The sequence below is a fragment of the Heteronotia binoei genome, chromosome 1, assembly GCF_032191835.1.
Source record: "Heteronotia binoei isolate CCM8104 ecotype False Entrance Well chromosome 1, APGP_CSIRO_Hbin_v1, whole genome shotgun sequence".
NCBI lineage: Eukaryota > Metazoa > Chordata > Lepidosauria > Squamata > Gekkonidae > Heteronotia > Heteronotia binoei.
The window spans coordinates 249,469,431-249,491,977 of record NC_083223.1 but is presented as its reverse complement, the minus strand read 5'-3'; the positions used below and the strand labels follow the sequence as shown (position 1 = coordinate 249,491,977).

Below are 22,547 nucleotides of genomic sequence, written 5' to 3'. Positions count from 1 at the left end.
ATCTCTAGGAAGAAAGAGGCCTCCACCTTACTAGGTACTTCCTTGTATTGTCAAACTTCTGTCTCCACTAAGAAGTCTGATCCTACATTGAGCTGGGAGTCGAACTAGGTGACCTATATGGCCCCTGTAATGGCTCTTTCCAGCTCTGTGATTCTAAGCTTATGTTCATGAAACCTGGAGGCTTAACATTTTTACACACCCATCTCATTTGGATGGGAGACCCCCAAGGAATTCAGGAGTTGCTACACAGAAGCAGGCAATGGCAAATCACTTCTGAATGTCTCTTGGGTCACCATAAGTCAGCTGTGACTTGATGACACTTTTCACCACCACCAAGGTTCTCTGTTCTGTTGCCCAGAAGTCATTTCAGTGTTGTTTTCTCTATTTCAGGCACAATTTGTCCAATCCAGTGATCACTCAATATGGCAGAAGAGGTCATCGTGCCCATTTACTGTACTGGAGTCTCAGCGCAGGTCCAGAAGCAGCGGGCAAAGGAATTGGGCTTGGGGAAGCATGAGAATGCTGTGAAATACCTTGGTCAGGACTATGAGAGGATTCGGAACGAATGTTTGCAGAATGGAACTCTTTTCCGGGATGACTCTTTCCCTCCTACGGCTTCTTCACTGGGTTTCAAAGAGCTGGGACCAAATTCTTCCAAAACATACGGAGTCAAGTGGAAACGGCCTACGGTGAGGCATTAATATGTAGGCTCTCTTTCCTTATCTCATTATATGGTGTCATTTCCCCCCTACATGTGATTGTCCTCCAAATCTCAGCTGTCATAGGCTATAAAAATATCTATTTTGGCCTATTAAGCGGAGTCCTACCATCTGTGTGCAGAAGTCAGACAGTCCCCCCCCCGCCCCCAATCTTCTGCATTATCATTCACAGATTGCATGATCCATGCGAAAGAACAGCTGTGAGGGTTGCTGGGCTGGAGTGAAGAAAGACAAGGGAATGAACATTGCCTCCTCACCTTAGGGAAATTGCAGGTACAGAAAAGAAAAGTTGTTTCAACTTTTCCTTCAATCTGACTCCCACTCACCCATAAGAACATAAGAGAAACCATGTTGGATCAGGTCAGTGGCCCATCTAGCTCAGCACTCTGTCACACAATGGCCAAAAAACCAGGTGCCATCAAGTGGTCCACCAGTGGGGCCAGGACACTAGACGCCCTCTCTCTGTTGCCCCCCCCCAAGCACCAAGAATACACGTTGCTGTTCTTCCACTAGAGTTGCCAATCCCCAGTTAGGGGCTGGGGATCCCCCAGGATTATCAGAAGTGAGGGGGGGGAGGGAAATGTCTGCTGGGCATTCCATTATAACCTATGGAGACCAATTCCCATAGGGTATAATAGAGAATTGATCTGTGGGAATCTAGGGCCCTGGGGGAGGTGTTTTTTGAGGTAGAGGCACCAAATTTTCAGCATAGCATCCAGTGCGTCTCCTCAAAACAACCCACAGGTTTCAAAAAGGTTGGACCAGGGAGTCCAATTCTATGAGCCTCATAAAAAAGGTGCCACCCTTCACCATTATTTCCAATGGAGGGAAGGCATTTAAAAGGAGTGCGGTCCCTTTAAATGTGATGGCCAGAACTCTCTTTGAAGTTCAATTGTGCTTGTCACAACTTTGCTCCTGATTCCACCTCCAAAGTCTCCTGGCTCCACCCCCAAAGTCCCCAGATATTTCTTGAGTCATACCTGGCAACCCTAAAAGGTAAATAAAATATTTTAGCATCCAGGAGCTAAAATGGTTGTGTCTGAAACAGTACAAAAAATCTGTTAGCAACCAGCTGCTAAAATGGATTACAAAGGCTGTGTTAAAGGGGCCAAAGCATATGTGCCAGTCTGGGGCAGTAGCAAAGAAGCTTCTCATTGTAATTCACACCAAACTTTGACTCCATTCCATCCAACCTGCCCCATAAGGTTCCCCAGTACAATTTTTCCTCATGTACCTATCTGGCAAAGTGGGCACAAAAGCTCATATTGAAATAAATGTTGTCAGTCTTTCAGGTGCCAAGATTAAATCTTACCATCAGCTCTTTTAACCTGTCTGTATGATGGGAACAATAAGGTCGCATGAAGGTTGTGATTCTGAAGAAGGCAGGAAATTTCCTAAATAAAACCCATAGAATGCAGTGGTGGGTGCAGACCATCTTTCAAAGGGTCCTCATTTTCAAACAAAACGCATGTTGTTAACCATTCTGGCTATACAGAACCCTGAAAGCATGTGGGCAACACCTGCTGGGGCTGAAGCAAATAGCTTCAAACCAGAATAAATTGGCCAAATGCAAGAAATCACACCAATGTATTAGCATAATTTATGTATTGTCAAACTTCCATGTCTTTTTATTGCTGAGGTCATGTAGAGCTCTTGCTCACAATGCAAAGAAGGGAATGACTTCTAAAAGAATTTTGCATGTTGAAACACAGCAGAAATGAATTGGCAGCTGAAGACTGCCAGGGTTTAGCACCACCGGCAGCAACATTAAATCCCTGCCTGATGTGTGTTTCAGGAACTGTGCCGCAACCCGCTCTTCATTGTGGATGGTGCCACCCGTACAGATGTCTGTCAGGGAGCTTTAGGTAAGGATGTTTCAAAAGGTGCTCCTCCACAAAGATTCAGCTTCCTTCTTAAGGGCCCGGTTCTTCCCCTGGTCCTGTTAGCTTCCTATTGGGTGAAAGGTAGGGTCTTTTGGTGCAGCAGGCAAGGTGGGCAATGTTGGTTGTAAAAAATAATTCACAAGCTGGAACTCCAGAAGGTTCACTGGGAAAGTTCCTCTTCAAGGTTAAGTTTGCTTCCCTTCAGCCATCCACGCTCTTTATCTCGGCTAGCTGGTAGAATATGTTTCCACACCACCTTCTACTTCAGGAGTTGTTCTCTGGTGGCATGAGTATAGGGTTGCTGGCACTAGTTTGGAAAATACTTGGAGATTTTGGGGGTGGAGGCTGAGAAGGGTGGTACTTGGGGAGGAGAGGGACTTCAGTGGGGTATAATGCCGTAGCCCACCTCCCAAAGTGGCCATTTTCTCCAGGTGAACTAACTTCAGTTGCCTGGGGATCAGTTGTCATCCTGGGAGATTTTCAGCCACCACCTGGAGGTTGTCAGTCTGCCTGAGTTTAGTGTGTACATGCATCTCATAGCTTTTGTTGGTTTGGGGGGAGTGGAACTTGGCCGTCATTTTTGGGGGGTGGGGGAGGTTTTTTGCAGGAGTTAGGGGATTTCTGCTGTCAATAAAGGCCTTCTCTTAACACTTAACCCTTTTAAAATACTGGTTACTTTGCTCATCTAGGGAAAGGCTTAACACTGTTTTAAGATGCTCTAATGCAGGGGTAAACTCATTTGTTATTAGGGCCAGATCTGTCATAAATGAGATTTTGTCGGGCTGGGCCAGGTGTGTCATAAAATATAATACCTGGTAGTGAAGATATAAACTTTATAAAGGACGCAAGCACAATGAAATTTTTAAAAACTTGAAAAAATATGATTAAAAATTAGCACTCTTGCAATATTTTGTTTATTTAATGGTCTCTGATAACTGTCACCTCTTGCTCTGAATTATTGCATCAAAATCTGGAGACAATGTCTGTGCTATAGCAGTCTTGAGTATGCTGTTCAGACTTGTTTGTGGGCCTGATAGAAGCCCTCTGGGGGCCTGAACCAGCCCCCGGGCTACATGTTTTACACCCCTCCTCTAATATCTAATTTATGCAGGAGTTCTTATAGATAGTCTCATTTTGCTTTTTAAAAACTATCATTTGGCAGTAGTCACATGGTCATTCAGCTATCTGTTGTTGTTTTTCTTAACTTTGATAGTTGCACCTTAAGAGATCATTCTGTAATTCTTGTTGTGGACTGATTTGATAGACTTGATGAATTGATTTTAATATTTATTGCGCTAATAAAGAGTATATGTCATATATTAGAAATTATTGTTAGTTAATTTATTCACAACTATTTTCTCTAACCCTATCTTATTCATTGATCTCTTTCTTGTATATTTTATATAAGCTCCAGGCAAGGCCTGGAGAATTCCCAGAATTAAGGTTGATCTCCAGGGGACTGCAGAAATCCCCCTGGAGAAAATGGCTGCTTTGGAGGGTGGACATTAGACTCCACTGAAGTCTTCTTCCTCCCTAGGCTTGGGCCCCAAATCTCCAGTTATTTCCCAACTCAAAGTTGGCAACCCCATGGACGTGGCAAGAAGCCTGGGAGGTTTCAGTTGGGGAAGGGAGGATGTCCATACTACATGTTGTACACCCCAGCTCTAGGAAGATGTCGTGAATGGGGTTTTTTTGTAGAAAAAGCCCAACAGGAACTAGTTTGCATATTAGGCCACCCCTGATGTCACCATTGTTTCACACAGGGTTTTTTTGTAGAAAAGCCAGCAGGAACTCATTTGCATAATAGGCCATTCACCCTGACACCAAGCCAGCCGGAACTATGTTCCTGCTCAAAAAAAGCCCTGATGCCGTGCATTACCCAAGGCATGTGCTCTGCAGAAAAAGATAATGCATTTTACATTTCAAGAAGAGAGAAGCATGTAGTCAGAGGCCAAACACACCCTAAGGAATATGAGCCACTACCTCATCAGCAACACAAAGCAATCCTGCAGTCTAAACAATATTGAAGACCTTTATTTTTCCTTAGGCTTGCCAATCCCCAGGTCCCAGCAGGGGTTCTTCCGCTTTCCCAGTCTCCTTCCTGCCCCCAGTCAGCTGGCCGGTGGGGGAAAGCCCCGCCCCCAAAGCCACCATGTGATTTTTTCCCCTTCGGAGGCTCCAGTCTCGGATTGGAAAGGCTTCCTTTTGGGATGGGGTGTCTGTGCTACTTGGAAGAAGTTGGCTGCAAGCCCTCACTTCAGAGTCGCAAGAAAACGGGGAGGGTGGGGGAACGTCTGCTGAGCACTTCATTATTCCCTATGTGGAGATCGATTCTCATAGGGTATAATGGGGAATTGATCTGGAGTTTTTGGGGGCTCTGGGGGGAGCTGTTTTTTGAGGGAGAGGCACCAAATTTTCAGTATAGTATCTAGTGCCTTTCCCCAAAGTACCCCCCCAAGTTTCAAAACAATTGGACCAGGGGTCCAATTCTATGAGCCCCAAAAGAAGGTGGCCCTATCCTTCATTATTTCCTATGGAAGGAAGACATTTAAAAAGGTGTGCTGTCCCTTTAAATGTGATGACCAGAACTCCCTTGGAGTTCAATTATGCTTGTCACACCCTTGTTCCTGGCTCCTCCCCCAATGTCTCCTGGCTCCACCACCAAAGTCCCCAGATATTTCTTGATTGGACTTGGCAACCCTATTTTTCCTCCAAATATTTTTGGAAACACAAGCTTGATCTTTTGGTAGCCCCAGTTCTTTGGAGCCTGTGAAGAGTCAAAGCTCTCAGTGTACCTAAGTGGGGAAGGGGGGCTTGTCTACTGCTGCTGCTACCTGTGTGGTTGTAAATCACACAGACCTTTTGTTGAAGAACACTCCCAGACAGCTGCAGGAGATGAACTGTCCCACCTCCCTTATAGTCAGAACGCTGCAAGCATTGCCTGTGTATGGTGTTCACCCCTTCCTGCGATACAGTGCTGGGTACAGGACCATTAAATGTGATGTTGGCTGCAAAACAGTTTGTTTCTTGAAAACCACAGAAATGAGGATTACATAAGCAGCTCTCAGGGTGCAGTCACCAAGGTAAATGACTTGGTAGTCCATTTGGGCTAAAAATACCTATGTAGATGGCTGGGAAACAGACTTTGACATACATTATTTTAAACATCATTGTAACCCAAAAGAGTTATAAAATACTATCTAGAAAACTGCTATGAGTGTAATCTACAAATTACAGATGACTAGAAAAGCCTGAGAACATCTTGTTAGTGCCATCCTAAGCAGAGTTACTCCCTTCTAAGCCCAGTAACTTCAGCAGATGTTGTTACAATAGCACTGTTTGTTTGTTTATATAGTATTTTTGTATTTATGTGTGTATGTGTATGCATGCACCTGGAAGTCATGGCAACTTCTGGTGACTGACCCCTATTGGGACCTGGAGGATATTCATAGAGGTGGCTGAATAAAGCCTGCCCCTGTCCTCCTGACTGCTGGTATTCCAAGGAGGTCTCTCATTCAAGTATTTGCCAGAGTCAACCCTGCTTAGCTTCCAAGATCTGACAAGATTGGGCTTGCCTGGGCTATCCAGGTCAGGGCTACTTTTATTGTTATTTAGCATCCCACATTTAGTGACCTGAATAGCCCAGAGTACTATGGAAGCTAAGCAGAGTTGGCCATGGGTAGTACTTAGATGAGAAACCTGGTTGCTGTGCCAAGGAGAGCAGTGGTAAACCACTTCTCCTTTGTTCTTCTCCTTCCTTGGAAACCCTGTAAAGGGTCACCCTGAGTTTGTTGCAACTTGATATCTCCTCCTCTGTTATTATTAGTGTTACTGTTGTTATTGTTTTCTTCGTCTTCTTCAGCAGCAGCAGCAGCACCACCACCACCATCATCATCAGTTTCTAACCAAAAGTATCCTGGGGCAGACTTTATACTTCACAATTCTCTCCTGAAATTAGGGCAATAAAGTGGCAAATGGCAGAGGCACTTCCAAAGTACTGAAATTGGATACTGACTCAATTAAAACTATCCCCATTACTAGGGAAATTAAAAAAAAAAAAGGAAATGTTTACACTGGATATTCAGAACGAGGGGAGCAAACTTTTACAGATGCAGCCCTTACAAAAATGGCTTTTCTGCAGTAACCTTTCATTTTCCTTTAAAAGTTTTCCTTTTTTCTTCTCAAATCAGGTGACTGTTGGCTTCTGGCTGCTATTGCCTCTCTCACATTGAACGATCCCCTTCTCCATCGCGTGGTCCCCCATGGGCAGAGCTTCCAAAATGGATATGCTGGTGCTTTCCACTTCCAGGTGAGCTTGTCTTGCTATCCACAGTATGGTGCACCCTTAGGTGCATGTCTTTTCCTCAGCAGTCTGGAGTGTCATTAATAAACCAAAAGGGCAGTCCTCAATGAGTGTATTTAGAAGTTTTAATGATAGCAATCAGGATCCTGAAGGGAAGGTTTAGCATTTTTGTGGGGGGAGAGAAATGCTGAAAAATACTTCAAGGGATTGCCAAAACCTCTAGTAGAGCTGTAGCTACAGCACATGGTTGCTGGATCAGTTCCTTTGCAGGGGTCTCTTACTGACCAGTGTCCTGGGACAATCCCCGATTTGTGATGGTTGCCCTTGATAAACCTTTGTTGTTCCTTGTTTTGGGGTGACAGCAATCAATTGCTAGGTGTCATTCTTGAAATTTTAGCTTGAATATTCTCCTTCCACCCAAGGTAGTTTTATCCATTTGTTGCAGCTAAAACTACCAGCAGTCTGGGGGTGCCTTAAGGACTGACAAATGTACTATGTCAGAAGATTTCAAGGAGTCAGGGTTCATCAGATGCAACCTGAATGTCTGGCTACTGTTGCAGTTGCTGAGGAGGTTCACAGTTTGCCTGTTGACAGTATAGGCTGCATTCCAACATCATTCTAGGGTTGCCAGTGCTGTGTTGGAAAATCCCTGAAAATCTGATGGTACAGCCTAAGGAAGGGCAGTTTGTGGAGGAGAGAAAGCTCAGCAGGGTGTAATGCCAAACAGTCCATCGTTCAAAGCAGCCATGATCTCCAGGGGAACTGATCTCTTTAGCCTGGAGATCAGTTGTAATTCTGAGAGATCCCCAGGCAACCACCTGGAGGTTGGCAACTCAACATGGCACTTTAATGTGCACAAGTGCAGCTTCTTGCCAGGCTTATGTGTGTCTCTCCCTCCTTTTGAACTGAATGGCAGGAATCCTGGCTGCAAAATAAGTCTGATTAACCCACAACAAATGAAGGTACCTTGATTAACCAGAACCAGCCGACTCCTGACAGCATTCCATTCAGGTTTGCTGCAGGTCAGGGAACTAGAAGGGAAAGTTCCTTTATTGTGTGCTTAGGGAACTGGAGAAGGGAGTGGTTCACACAATCCTGGAGACAATCCAGGTTCATGCACATTCAGGGTTAGGGTCTGCTTGACATGCTGCCTTAACGTAGGAAAGTTTTGTCCCCCCATCCCACCCAGGACAGCTGTAATTGAAAGATTAAAACTTTCTTTTCAGGCTAGGTTGTTTCACAATTAATTAATTGTGTCTGTAGCCTGGGGGGAATATTCTTTACATATTGTTGATAGCGTGTGTTTTGCATGCATGCACTCTGGCAAGGATCCATGTTTTGAGCAAACAGAAGAGAGAAACTGTACACAAGAGTCACTTGGTTTCTTCTGTGAAACATTAGCGACAAATGATCTCTCCCTGGAAAGAAACCATTGCACATTGCAAGACTGAGGTGTCATGTGAAAGAGGACAAAAATGTATTTTTCAGACTAGATCTTATGTTGCAGGAGGGTAAATTTCAGTTGAACATTTGGAGAAACTTCTCACTGGTGAGCGCAGCTTGACAAAGGAACCTGTTATCTGCGTCAAGCAGAGGCGGACAGCCATCAGTTGGGGATGTCCTAGGGTTGGATTTCCTGCACTGAACATGAGGTTGGACTAGATAGTGCCTGACTCTGTGGTTCTGAGACTGGAAAGGGCCCTCGCCCTCCTGCTTTAAAACCCTCAGCTGTTTCTTTTTCTTCTATATATTCTTTCACATTTGTATATTTAAAGTATTTATATCCTGCCATTTCCTTGGTTTCAAGGCATCCTGCCCTGACTTTGATATTGTCAGATCTCGGAAGCTAAGCAGGATAAGCCATGGTCAATATTTGGAAGGGAGACCACCAAGGAATACCAGGGTCATGATGCAGAGGCAGGCAATGGCAAACTACTTCTGAATGTCTCTTGCCTTGAAATCCCTACTTGCTGTAAGTTGACCGTGACTTGATGGCATTTTCCACCACCTCCAAGGCATCTAACAATGCAGCACCACATTGCAGGAAATAAAAAAATACAGCATCCATTAACAAAATATTAACAAAAATACAGCATCCATTAACAAATTAACAAAACAAAAATTAAAGATTTTTAAGACATCTTTTCTCCTTCCTTTTAAAGAATGCTCAATGGTGGTTTTTTTTTTTTTTTTAGGAAAGTGCTTCTCATGCCCCAAGACCTGTTACCCTAAACTGATCAGGTCCATGTCTCTTTAACTTTGCCATTCATCCAGAATAAGCCTGTATCCTTATTCTGTTACCTTATATCTTCATCTCTCAATCTTTCCTGATGATATAAACTGTGATGTGAGCTTCTCTGGCCACATATGGCCTAGAAATTTTGTCTGATGACATCCATTTGACTGATTTTCTTAACTAATTAATTAGTTAGATTTTTAAAAATTGGTTTCTAGAGCACTGTCATGAATCTTTTTACTAGCTTGCACCCCAGCAATAACTACTGTAGACAATAGGTGCAAATTCCAGTTATTCTATTATTTGTTAGTACTGACCTCCCAATTCCAGATAGAAAATATTAAAGTTAACCTCTTGAAAACACCACAATGTCCCATTGCTGTAAGAACTGGTGTTTTCCTTTAGCCCAAAATCTGTTTCTTAAATGAATAAACACACCTCTTTATGTTTTTCCCCACCCAAGACAACACCTTGCTTGGTTAGCTGCCAGTAGTAACAACCTGGTCTGTTATTTTTCTAAGCCTTCCCTGAGACTCCACCCTGGCTTGGAATCTGACTTTGTGGGTGATACAAATGCTGGTTTGTGGGAGTGGCATGGCAAGGTTGTGGTGGTTAAAAAAGGGAACCACCCTGCAACAACCCCCACCCCTTTGTCTAGATCTTTCAAATTCAGCTAATTCTGTACCCACAGGGTTAAACTGCCTGAGCCTGCCAAATGAACTGTGGTATAGAGGAGGCTGCTTTTTGTATCCACCCTTGTGCACTGCCATTTTAGGCTTGGGAAGAATAATATGTTGAGTGAGAGTTGCAGAGCTCAGTCTGAACCTGTTCAGAATACCATGCATGAATGCCATAATAAAAGGAGTTCCTTTGAACATATGCAGAAGAATACTAGTTACTTTTTCAGTGAATAATCACAGCAAGCTTCTGAACCACTTCCTGTAGCTTCCCTTTTAAGTGCAGCTCAAAGGCAACAATTAACGGGTGATATGATGTTTCAGGCTTCTGCAGATTAAACTTCTCTTAAATGTACAGGTTAGATTTTCTTTAGTCATTTAGCAGTCCCTTGCACACCTGAGATTAGAGAGCAGGATGATCAGATAAAAGCTAGTAGTTTCCAGGCAAGGATGGAGCCCCAGCACCCTTCTTTCTATTGGAAATATAAGAAGTTCAAATGCAGCAAATGGGAAAGGCATTAAAAGTGAGAGATGTGGATGCTTGCTATCCCATAATTCCTTACAGTTTTGAGCATGCTCCTTACCTTTATCAAAATAAGGGGCATCACCATACAGCCACAAGAGGGTGTCAGTAATAACGACTGGCAGTGTGTATGAATGGAATCGTATATTAAAAACATAAGAAGAGCCCTGCTAGATCCGACCAGTGGTCCATCTAGTCCAGCATCCTTTCTCACACAGTGGCCAACCAGTTCCTCTGGAGGGTCAGTAACAGGGCATAGAGGCCAAAGCCTTTCCCTGATGTTGACCCTGGGCTCTGGGATTCAGAGGTTTAGTGCCTCAGAATGTGGAGGTTCCCCTCAGTCACCAGAGCTAGTAGCCATTGATAGATTTATCCTTCATTATTCTATCTATTCCTCTTTTAAAGCCATTTATTCCTGTGGCCATCATTACATCCTCGGGCAGCGAATTCCACATTTTAATCACTTTCTGTGTAAAGTAGTATTTTCTTTTGTCTGTCCTGAACCTACTACCTGAACTTCATTGGATGTCCTTGGGTTCCAGTATTTTGGGAAATTGAGAAAATTCTCTTTGTCAACTCTCTCCATCCCATGCATAATTTGATAAACCCTTATCATGTCCCCCCTTAGTCGTCTCTTTTCTAAACTGAAAAGGTCCAGATTCTTCAGCCTTTCCTCAGTTTGGCGTAGTGGTTAAGTGCGTGGACTCTTATCTGGGAGAACTGGATTTGATTCCCCACTCCTCCACTTGCACCTGCTGGAATGGCTTTGGGTTAGCCATAGCTCTGCCATGGGGCAGCTGTTGTGAGAGCCCTCTCAGCCCCACCCACCTCACAGGGTGTCTGTTGTGGGGGAAGGAGACAAAGGGGATTGTAAGCCGCTCTGATTCTCTGATTCAGAGAGAAGGGTGGGGTATAAATCTGCATGTCTTCTTACTCTTATTCTTCTTCATAGGAAAGATGCTCCAACCCCTTGATTATTTTGGTTGCCCTCCTCTGTATTTTTTCCAGCGCTGCAGTGTCCTTTTTAAGATACTGTTACCAAAACTGTACACAGGATTCTAAATCAGGCCACATCATAGATTGGGCTGGCCAAACTTGTTCAAGAGGGAGGGGGGAGAGAAAGGTGGAAAGAAAGCAACTTTAACTTTAAATTATTCTCCAAGCTGCTGCCTGGCTTGGCTTGGCAAAATGATTTAAAGAGACAAATTCCTTCTCCAAGCCAATTAAAGAGGCAATAGAGGCTTTGAGAGCTGCACAATATGTGTGAAAAAGCCACATATAGCTCCTGAGCCACCGTTTGGCCACCCTGGCCATAGATCTATACTGGGGCATTACAATATCAGCCATTTCATCCTTGCCAGATTTGATCTTTTTTTAAAAAATTGAGATTATATGCATGAAAGTTCAAATGGATTTTTGAGCTCTGCTTTGCTTTTTTCTTTGTGTATCGCTGCCCAGTTTCAAATGGAAAAATGACACAATCTAGTTGTTCCCATCCCACGTAGAACTGAGATATACAAAAAAATCTGGTGCTTGTTGCAAAAAACAAACATTTCACAAAAAAGATAGATAGATCAACCAGTGTAAATCTAGCCTAGAGCAGATGCTCTGCACTGCCATCTCAGTGAGATAGAGGTATACAAGTGCCAGGCATGTGGGTGTGCAATCACACAAACAAGAGAACAAACACTGGAAAAGAAGAAGACGATATTGGATTTATATTCTGCCCTATATTCTGAATCTCAGAGTCTCAGAGCGGTCACAATCTCCTTTACCTTCCTCCCCCACAACAAACACCCTGTGGGGTAGGTGGACCTGAGAGAGCTCTCATAGAAGCTGCCCCTTCAAGGACAGCTCTGTGAGAGCTGTGGCTGACCCAAGACCATTCCAGCAGGTGCAAGTGGAGGAGTGGGGAATCAAACCCAGTTCTCCCAGATAAGAGTCCATGCACTTAAGCACTACACCAAACTGACTCAAGAGGGATGATGTAATGATGTGCACAGACAGACAGATGTGAACATCTATGGATACCTGTTAGGGTTGTCATCTTCAGCTTGGGAAATTCCTAGAGATAGGGTTCAGTGCCTGGGGATGTCAGGGTTTGGGAACAGAAAGAAGCACAACAGGGCTGTGATACCATAGAACCCACTCTCAGAAGCTGGTGTTTCTTCCAAGAGTACTGAACTCTGTAGTCTTGAGATCAGTTGTAATTCTGGGGAAAGCTGTAGTCTCTTGGTTGCTGGTAGCTTTAGAACCAGTAAGTGCCCCTGTAAGGATAATATCCCCTGGGCCACAGTCAGTGAACTGGCTATTCTGGGTGCTCTTGGAGAAGCTATTACTTTCATTCCTCAGGACATATTAGTTTTGCTATCCAGTGTTTTACTCTGCCTTTGAAAACACAGTGGAGTCTTCTCACGACAACTTTGTCCATCTAGTTAAATTTACACTAGAAACTCCCACCATGGAACCTATTTAAAAATTGAAAATTGTATTTGTGGGTTTTTTTTAATGATATGCAAAGAGAAGTCATATTCTTCACCAGGATATAGGTCAGCAAATGTACTCACTTTGCATAATTTATTATGGTTTTGCAAACCATATGGAGGAGGGGACAAAGAGCCATACAGGGCAATGAACAATGACTCTGCTCAGCAATTCCTTCAAGCTTCTAAGATTTGTCAGGCTTTGACCACCCATTTTCAAGTCTGTCTTCTCAGCCACAAGAACCAGAAACTTGCAATATACCCATGGGTTGAGTATATTGAAAGCATGACAGCTTTCGCACCTCCCTCCTCCCAAATGATTCCCAGATGCCCCCTGGAATGCTCCTGGGAGACTGGGGACTTTGGTGAGCAACATGACAGGGGAGTTGGAGGGCTGCTGTAGGAGGGGGGGAATTGCCCCCCTTGTACCTGTGTATATTTTCAATGGCATTCAACCCAGAGAATAGATTTGTTTGGTGTAGTGGTTAAGTGCATGGGCTCATATCTGGGAGAACCAGGTTTGATTCCCCACTCCTCCACCTGCACCTGCTGGAGTCAATCTTGGGTCAGAGCTGTTCTGGAAAGAGCAGTTTCTGTCAGAACTCTCAGCTTGTCTGTCATGGTGTCTGTTGTGGTGAGAGGAAGGGAAAGGAGAGCATAAGCTGCTCTGAGATTCCTTCAGGTAGTAAAGGGCAGGGTATAAATCCAGTCACCTCCTCCTCCCCCTCCCCCCTGAGATTTTGTTCAGGCTGCTGAATTTTGCAGTTAAATTCCATCATAGTTATGCAAATATTATGCACATGTATATTATTACCTATTTGAATAAATTCATCTGTCATGGCTTGCTCCCTCCCAAGGGAACTGAAGCTCTGGGATTAAGGAACTACAGTTTTCAGGAATGCTGCATTCTGCAAATTCTACAGTTATACAATGTAATCACTGAATACACACAGCCCTGGAAATAGCCTTGTTTAGAGTCCTGAACAGATATAACCATGGTTTGCTTTCCTAAACCAAGATTGAATTGTATATGGTTACCTCTGTGTGTGTATATACAGTGCCTCCTAGTCACAGCTGACTTAGAGCAGTTCCATGGAGTTTTTAAGGCAAGTGATTAAGCAGAGGTGGCTTGCCATTGCCTTCCTCTGCAGAGCCTTCCTTGGTGGTCTCCCATCCAAGTACCCACCCTGCTTAGCTTCTGAGAACTGATAAGATCAGTCTATACTATACCATTCTATAGCCTATATGGTTACCTAAGCTAGGTTTCAGAATGGCCGCACTTCTGTGGGTTTGCAAACCATGGTTTGTATTAACCATTACTAACAGTTCAGTTCTTAGCAGAGTTAGCTTGTCTTAGCAGAGCTCTGACTGTAAGTGTTAAATCTCATACACAATGTCTGGTAGGGTGGGGAGAACAAGCTAAATCATGGTTCATTTGTAGATTTGAGATCGTAAACAAGGGTAAAGCAATAATGAATAGTGAGTGCTGTTAAATGATGCAGAAGACTTCTGAGTATTGTTGGCACTATGTCTGTTTCAGACTTAACTCACCCGCTATTCCACTGTCTCCTTGTATTCTGTGCAGATCTGGCAATTTGGTGAGTGGGTAGATGTGGTGGTAGACGACCTCCTTCCAACAAAAGACGGCAAGTTGGTGTTTGTGCACTCCGCAGAAGGCAATGAGTTCTGGAGTGCCCTGCTCGAGAAGGCTTATGCCAAGTAAGCATCTCATCTTTTTATCTGGGGGGGAGCCAGAAAGGTGGCTTTGGGAGAGATAGGTTTATCCCATGTCTACCAGGGACTGATTTTGTGTCTTTGGGCAAGTCTGTATTGCCACAGCCTCAGAGTCAAATAAACAAAGCACTGGCCTTATCTGACTATGTTTATATTTTGGAAGGGACCCTGCCAACTCTCTGCCACTTTAATTCCAGAGTAAATGGCTGCTACGAGGCCCTTTCTGGGGGAAGCACTTCGGAAGGGTTTGAAGACTTCACTGGTGGTGTTACCGAGTGGTATGAACTCCGAAAGCCACCCAGTGACCTCTTCCAGATCATCATGAAGGCCTTGGAGAAGGGGTCTCTCTTGGGTTGCTCCATTGATGTGAGTATCCGTATCAGACGCTTTTAATATTTGTGGGGTTGCTTTTAAATATTTTTTCTGTAGTAAAAAATGTATGCCGATCCCTCTTCTTACAGGGTTTAGGTTTTAGATTTATTTATTGTATTTCTATCCCATCCTCCTGCAAGTGGGCTCAGGGTGGGCTACAGCAGAAACATATCAGGCCTATAAATAGCTGGTCATCTCTGGAAAAGTTAAGTATTGCTCCACGTGAGGGAGGGGGTGGTGGCTCAGTGGTAGAGCATCTGCTTTGCATGCAGAAGGTCCCAGGTGCAGTCCTTGGCCTCTAACTTTTAAAGGATCAGGTAGGAGGTGACATGGAAGACCTTACTTCTTCACCCAAAGGGTGATTAACATGTGGAATTCACTGCCACAGGAGGTGGTGGCGGCCACAAGTATAGCCACCTTCAAGAAGGGTTTAGATAAAAATATGGAGCACAGGTCCATCAGTGGCTATTAGCCACAGTGTATGTGTGTATATAAAATTTTTTGCCACTGTGTGACACAGAGTGTTGGACTTGATGGGCCGTTGGCCTGATCCAACATGGCTTCTCTTATGTTCTTATGTTCTCTGCCTGAGACCCTGAAGAAGTGCTTGTGTCTGAGTAGACAATGCCAATCTCAATGGGCCAATGATCTGATTAAATACAAGACAGCTTCATATGTCCATATAATATGAACCACTTTGTTCTTTTTCCATTTGTTCAGGCAGTTTATGTGCTGCAAATGACTCTTGTGAGTATGTGGTGGCAGACTGATAAAACTTTTAATGGACTAGTCTGTGAGTCTGATGTGGACACCTTTAGCATCTTCTTAATCCTTTCCAATGTGACTTGAGAGAAATAAGTTGAACTTGCCTTCCCTCAGCCAATAACATCAGGCATCCCCATCTACCTTTGTTTCCTATCTTTGAAGAAGAAGAAGAAGAAGATGATGATGATATTGGATTTATATTCCATCCTCCACTCCAAATCTCAGAGTGACTCACAATCTCCTTTACCTTCCTCCCACACAACAGACACCTTGTGAGGTGGGTGGGGCTGAGAGGACTCTTACAGCAGCTGCCCTTTCAAGGACAACCTCTGCCAGAGCTATGGCTGACCCAAGGCCATTCCAGCAGCTGCAAGTGGAGGAGTGGGAAATCAAACCAGGTTCTCACAGATAAGAGTCCACAAACTTAATCACTACACCAAACTGGCTCTGGAATACATAGATACCGACAAAGACACCTTAAGGTTTCAGTGTTCTTAGTCCTGACCTGGATAGCCCAGGCAAGTGCAATCTCAGAACTAAGCAGGGCCAACCCTAGCAAATATTTGGATGGGAGACCTCCAAAGGATACTAGAATCAGGAGGCAGAGGCAGGCTATCAAGCCACTTATTTGATGTCCTCCATGCCCCAGCAGGAGTTGCCAGAGGTCGCCATGGCTTCTAGGCATGGGGGCACTAACACACACCTGCACACACACGCACACACAATTTCAATGTTCTTTACTACCAAATATTGCAGCAGCCATCTTGATTGTATTCCTGACTAACAGAGAGGACAAAACAGCATACAAGGCTTCAAGCTGTTGTCAGTGGTTATAGTAATAGTTTCAGTAAGATATTTATTCCATTTTTATTCTGCTCTTTGTCCAAAGAGCTCAGGGCAACACACATGCTTCTGTCCAATGTTCCCTCTAAGCTGTGGAGCCTTGTGAGCAAGAATGCTGCTTTGTGAGCTACTGGCATTAAAGTTCTGAGTTAGCAATTTGACTACTGCATAAATTAATTTGCTCTGGCACCATCCTTCCAGAGCTAAGATAAAAATGCGTGATCCAGAGGCTAAAAAACGGGGGTAGTTCACACTAATTCAGCTTAGAAGGAACACTGGTTTTGTCTGGTTAGAAATAGAATGCTGGATTAGGTGGATCTTCTGGCCCAGACATAACATACAATTCTTGGGTTGTGCCTGGGTCCACCGCAAGGACTTGGTATCAGACTCAGTTCCCAGTCATGTGGGAGGCTGATTGGATGGCTGCATGTAGAGAAAGGGTGCTTAAGTCTTCCTCTCGTGCCATTTTTCTGACCTGAAATGGCCTGGGGAGGCATTATTTGGCCTGCTGTAGAAACGATGTGTACCATCACTGTACATGGAACCCTCAGTGGGGCAAGCAGCAGCTCCTGGAGCCATTTCAGATCAGGAAAACAGCACAGGAGGAAGGGCTGTGGCTCAGTGAGAGCCAGTTTGGTGTAGTGGTTAAGAGCAGTGAACTCTAATCTGGAGAACTGGGTTTGATTCCCCACTCCTTCACATGCAGCCAGCTGGGTGATCTTATGTCAGTTACAATTCTCTTGGAGTTGTTCTCAAGAGCAGTTTTTTCAGAACTCTCTCAGCCGCACTTACCTCACAGGGTGTCTGTTGTGGGGAGAGGAAGGGAAGAAGATTGTAAGCTGCTTTGAGATGCAAAGTGAAGGGTAGGGTTAAATCCTCCTTTTCCTCCTCCTCTACTTTTACATGCAGAAGGTACCAGATTCAATCCCCAGTATTTCCAGTTTAAAAGGACCAGGCAGTAGCTGCTGTGAAAAACCTCTATCTGAGACCCTGGAGAGTCACTCCCAGTCAGAATAGACAGTACTGAGCTTGATGGACCAACAATCTGATTTGCTATATGGAAGCTTCATATGGATTCACAGGGGGGGATGACTTAAGCCTCCTCTCCCCACTTATGGGCCCAATCTGACTCCTGCACACCTGGGAATTGACTTTCCAGCAGGGATCTCACAACACACATCTGTTAAAAGAGTCCTTATGGCAGATCCAGATACAACATGCAGGTTGTGTAATGGGTGGTTAAGCAAGGTTTTCTTAAGGAGCTTGTGGAAGTTGTTACTTAAATGTATTTTTTTCCCTATCCCCTTCTCCATCAATCCCTAATCATAGATCACAAGTGCTCTTGACATGGAAGCTGTCACCTTTAAGAAGCTAGTGAAAGGCCACGCCTATTCTGTCACTGGAGCTGAGCAGGTGAGCTTTTGGGTTTGCTACTTTAGAGCTATTCCAAGCCACAGAAACAGAATCAATCAAAATCTTAGCAAGCTTGTGCCAACAAATATGGAAAACCAAGCAATGGTCCACAGACTGGAAACATTCAGTTTACATTCCAGTTCTGGAAAATGGAGATAGCAACTATTGGACCATCGCATGGTGCTTGGGGTGGCAACAGTGGGAGGGCTTTTAGTGTCCTGGCCCCACTAGTGGAGCTTCTGATGGCACCTGTTTTTTTGGCCACTGTATAACAGAGTGTTGGACTGGATGGGCCATTGGCCTGATCCAACATGGCTTCTCTTATGTTTGTATCAATTTCTCATGCTCAGAATGTTACAACAAAGACTGTTATCATATATGGAATGAGAAATGCCAGATGTTGGGTTCAGAAAAAGAAGAGGCACAAGAGATCATATTGCAAATTTGCATTGGTTACTGGAGCATATGAGAAAATTACAGGAAAAAAATCAGCATGTGTTTCATAGATTACAGCAAAATTGGTTGGATTTAAAGGAAATGGTCTGATTGTTTGGATGTGCAGCCTGTACTTTGGACAAGAGTCTACTGTTAGTTGAGGCATTGCAAGGCTGAGGCTTGGAGCTGCAAGAGAGGATCAGCTGGGGTGGCGTGGAGCTGGCTCGTCTTACATCTTGGTTTAAACTGGCTGGGAGGCTTCTCCTGCCCAGTGATTTAAATCACAGGCCAATAGAAGCTGACTCCAGCATCTGCTTGCGGTGGGGAGGTCTCTCCCTGCCACACAAAGACCTGGCTGGGAAGCTCCTCCTGTCCAGTGGTTTAAACTGCTAGGCAGGAGAAGCTGGTCCCGATCCTGGGTATGGTCCTTTTTGCAGCTCAGTTGAAGAGTCAGCTGGTTCCAGCCATGCTGCATCAGCTGGGGCTGGTTCACGGTATAGCTGTCACTAGTATAGAAGCCAAAAAGAAATCAGCTTTTTCAGGCTCAGCTATATCAGTAGCCTAATACAGATCTTTAATATGTGTTCAGCTTAATTAAACCCAAAGAATACTGATAAGATATTTTTCAAGTATTTATTTGGGTTGGTTTATACAGAGTGCACGCCTTGAGTTTAAACTATGGTTTGTCCATAAATTACATGTCTTCCAGTATAAGTAAAACTAAATCCCAGTATGTGCACAATTCATGATTTGTCCGCTTCTTGCATCCTCTCCTGCCCCCCAACAAGGCAAATGTCATCCCCAAAATGTCCTCACAGTGACCAGGTCATTGCATGAGGCATTTACTACTCCACACAATTGTAATTCAGAAAGGAAGCTTTAAATAAAAATTGGATAAATACATACTCTGTTCAAATGCAAAGCCATCTCCTTCCGCACCCTAACTGGCATTGCTTATCTCTAACTGGCATCGCTTCTCATCTCATGTGTTCTCACAGATCAACTACCGAGGGCAGAGGGTCAATCTGATAAGGATACGAAATCCATGGGGAGAGGTTGAATGGACTGGTGCTTGGAGTGACAAGTAAGAAAGAACTGATGTGTGTGTCTGTGAGGGAAGGGAGAATTATTTATTTCTGTCAATTTATATCCTGCCCTCCCTGCAAGCCAGCTTAGGGTGGCTCACAAAAAGTTCTAAAACACAATGCAACATCAATAAATAGTTAAACAGTTTTAATCCATGTATTTAAACAAACATGTGGCACTATTGGTTTATATGCATAGTTTCCAAGCTGATGCCGTTGGGTCTCTGAGGTCTCTTAGATCTGGGCTGCTGAGAGATGGTAGCTTCAGCAGGGGAGACCGAATTTTTATTTTAACTTTAAGTTGCAATAAAAACTGCCCTTCTGTCTCCATACCTGTGACTGGAAGAGATCACAAATGGACCACTGTATCCTGATTTCTGTGGAAATTGCTTAAGCCATTTGCCAGGATTAGAAGTGTGTATTCCTCCCTTTTTCCAAAGAACTCAGGGCAGTATACATGGTTCTCCTCTCCTCCTGTGAAATAGGTTAGGCTGCGAGAGAACAGCTGTCTAATATCAGCTTCACGGCATTATGTCAGCTTTGAATCTGGATCTCCCCAGTGCAGCATTCTAACCACTACAGCATATTATTAACTATAAGGCACACAAAAGTATAGTTTAGGTGTAACAACAAACCATTTTGTTTGCTTGTTATATGAATGAACCTGGGGGACTCTGAAGCTTCCCGACTCTCCTCCCTCCTTCCCTTGTGTGTGGCTTGAAAATTCTGCTTTCACAATAGGGTTGCTGGCAGGGAATGGGAGGGAGCTTTCCGAGGGGGCAGAATGAAGTTGCCACATGCGACATCCCTGACATAATGACATCTTGTAGAAGTAACATCATGCCAGTAACGTTACACAGTGACACTCTGGGTTTTGGGCAAGCTCTGTGGTAAAATTGGGCTCAGACTATAAAATTTGAGTATTGCCATGCACTGTCCCAGGCATGATGACATCACTTCCACATGATGTCATTGTGTTGGGGTTGTGGTTGTTGAGGACAGAGCCCACAAAATCGGGAGATCCCCCACTCCCACCTAGGGACTGGCAATCCTATTTCATAACAAACTATAATCTCCCCTGAGTCTCAGTGAGAAAGACAGGATATAGATGAAATAAATAAAACATCATCCAAATCAGAAACTGTTTTTTCTGCCTTCAGCACTAGTTTACTCCTGGTTTGAAGAAAAGAAAACAAGCCACATTTTTTCACATGGTTTATTATTGCGTTCATTTTGGTGAGAAGAGAAAGAGTGTGTGCATGAACACGTGTATCACTTCTGTTATGTTACTAGTTTCCATAGGGATTGCTATGCTTCCCTTCTGATTCTCCTGTACCGTGGAAGTGGGGATCGAAAGCCTGTTTCTGTTTTCTTTGTTGTGTCTCTCTCTCTCTCGGCTTGGCTTCGCGAACGAAGATTTAAGAAGGGTGCAATAGTCCACGTTTGCTGCAGGCTCGCTGGTGGCTGACAAGACCAATATGGGACAGGCAGGTCCGGCCACAGCGGCTGCAGGGAAAAGTCTGATTTAGGGTTGGTGCTGTAGCAGTGCGATTCTTCCTCAATCTCCTTTTGTCCTCAAGACCAGCTATGCGTGCGTTCTCAAAGGAAGAGACAGCCTGGTGGATGGTGTGCCTCCATGCTTTGCGATCTGAGGCTAGGTCAGACCACTGGTGATGGTTGATGTGACAGGTGCTAAGGGATTTCTTCAAGGAGTCCTTGTACCTCTTCTTTGGTGCCCCTCTATTTCGATGACCGGTGGAGAGTTCGCCATACAGGGCAATCTTGGGAAGGCGGTGGTTTTCCATCCTAGAAATATGCCCTGCCCAGCGCAGCTGCGTCTTCAACAGCAGTGCCTCAATGCTGGTAACCTCCGCCCGCTTGAGGACTTCAGTGTTGGTCACAAAGTCACTCCAGTGGATGTTGAGTTTGTTGTGTGCTCCTTATATAAAAGCACAACTAGAATTTAGAGATTCATTCAGTGTGCTTGGGAAGAGGCGTTCCATCCCCTATAATTGGTGGGTTTGCCAAGTAGAAAGTGGCAAATGAAAGCAGAATGTTCTTGAATGTGAAATCCAGCATGAATTAAGCCAAAGTTATGAGATAAACATATTGGCTCTTGATCCATATATCAGTATAAAGAGCTCAGTTTGGTGAGGTCACTGATCAAGCAGTGTAATTCAGACTGCAGATGCCTCTTGTTTAATTTTAAACAGAGAGGAAATTTTAAACAGAGGAAATATCAGCAGGTGACTTTCAGAAGTGAGCTAGGCTGCATGCTAAAGGAGGGGGGGGAAATCTCATTTCCTGCCTCTTTCTGACAGCTCTTAAATTTTTTCAACAGTTCTGGGGAGTGGAATGTGGTGGAACCCTCTGTGGGGCAGCAGCTGAGAATTAAAATGGAAGATGGAGAATTCTGGTAAGTGTAATTTCTATAACCTGTAAGGGTTGCATTATTATTTTTTTTTAAACATGCACAAGTAAATGAACATGGATTCTGCACTCATCATAATTTTCTTTTCACACAGGATGTCCTTCCAGGATTTTCTCCGTGAATTCACTCGCCTTGAGATCTGCAACCTCACTCCAGATGCACTGAAGTCACGCAAAGTCCGGAAGTGGAACACCACACTGTATGATGGCACCTGGCGGCGGGGGAGCACAGCAGGTGGCTGCAGGAATTATCCAGGTAGTGCACGTTGTGTGGGATAATGCTGTGACACCTGGGAAAGCTTTTGACAATCCAGCAGAAAGGAGGTGAAGACCTAACACATAAGAATCCCATGAGGTGGCAAACCAATATTTGGATTGTACCACTTCAGATTGCAGGCTGGGGTGTGTCTATGAAGTGTGCTTGAATATTTCCACGTGGAGGAAAAGTCTCCCTGCATACAAGAAATGGTATGTTAGGGGAGGAAACTGACTAGAGCCCTTCTTGACTTCTAATTATCTATGTGCAAGGGATTTTTTTTGTGTACAGAGGATAATTCAGTCTAGGGTTGCCAATTCCAGCTTGGAAAATTCCTGATGATTTGGGGGCAGTGATGTAAACAGAGCAGAAAATGATCTACAATCATAG

The 22,547-nt window shown here is 44.2% G+C and overlaps 1 protein-coding gene across 2 annotated transcripts in view; it reads left to right on the top strand.

Annotated features, from left to right (window-relative positions):
- The window catches only part of CAPN1 (calpain 1), a 65,293-nt gene that overhangs the window by 24,538 nt on the left and 18,208 nt on the right, over positions 1-22,547 (top strand). For both annotated transcript variants that reach the window (XM_060251833.1, XM_060251841.1), the window contains exons 2-10: positions 391-689; positions 2,515-2,584; positions 6,793-6,911; positions 14,410-14,543; positions 14,756-14,924; positions 17,868-17,951; positions 19,385-19,470; positions 21,813-21,887; positions 21,997-22,157. In XM_060251833.1, coding sequence (XP_060107816.1) covers positions 423-689; positions 2,515-2,584; positions 6,793-6,911; positions 14,410-14,543; positions 14,756-14,924; positions 17,868-17,951; positions 19,385-19,470; positions 21,813-21,887; positions 21,997-22,157 — 1,165 coding nt within the window. In that variant the 5' untranslated portion in view covers positions 391-422. The remainder of the gene's footprint in view (positions 1-390; positions 690-2,514; positions 2,585-6,792; positions 6,912-14,409; positions 14,544-14,755; positions 14,925-17,867; positions 17,952-19,384; positions 19,471-21,812; positions 21,888-21,996; positions 22,158-22,547) is intronic.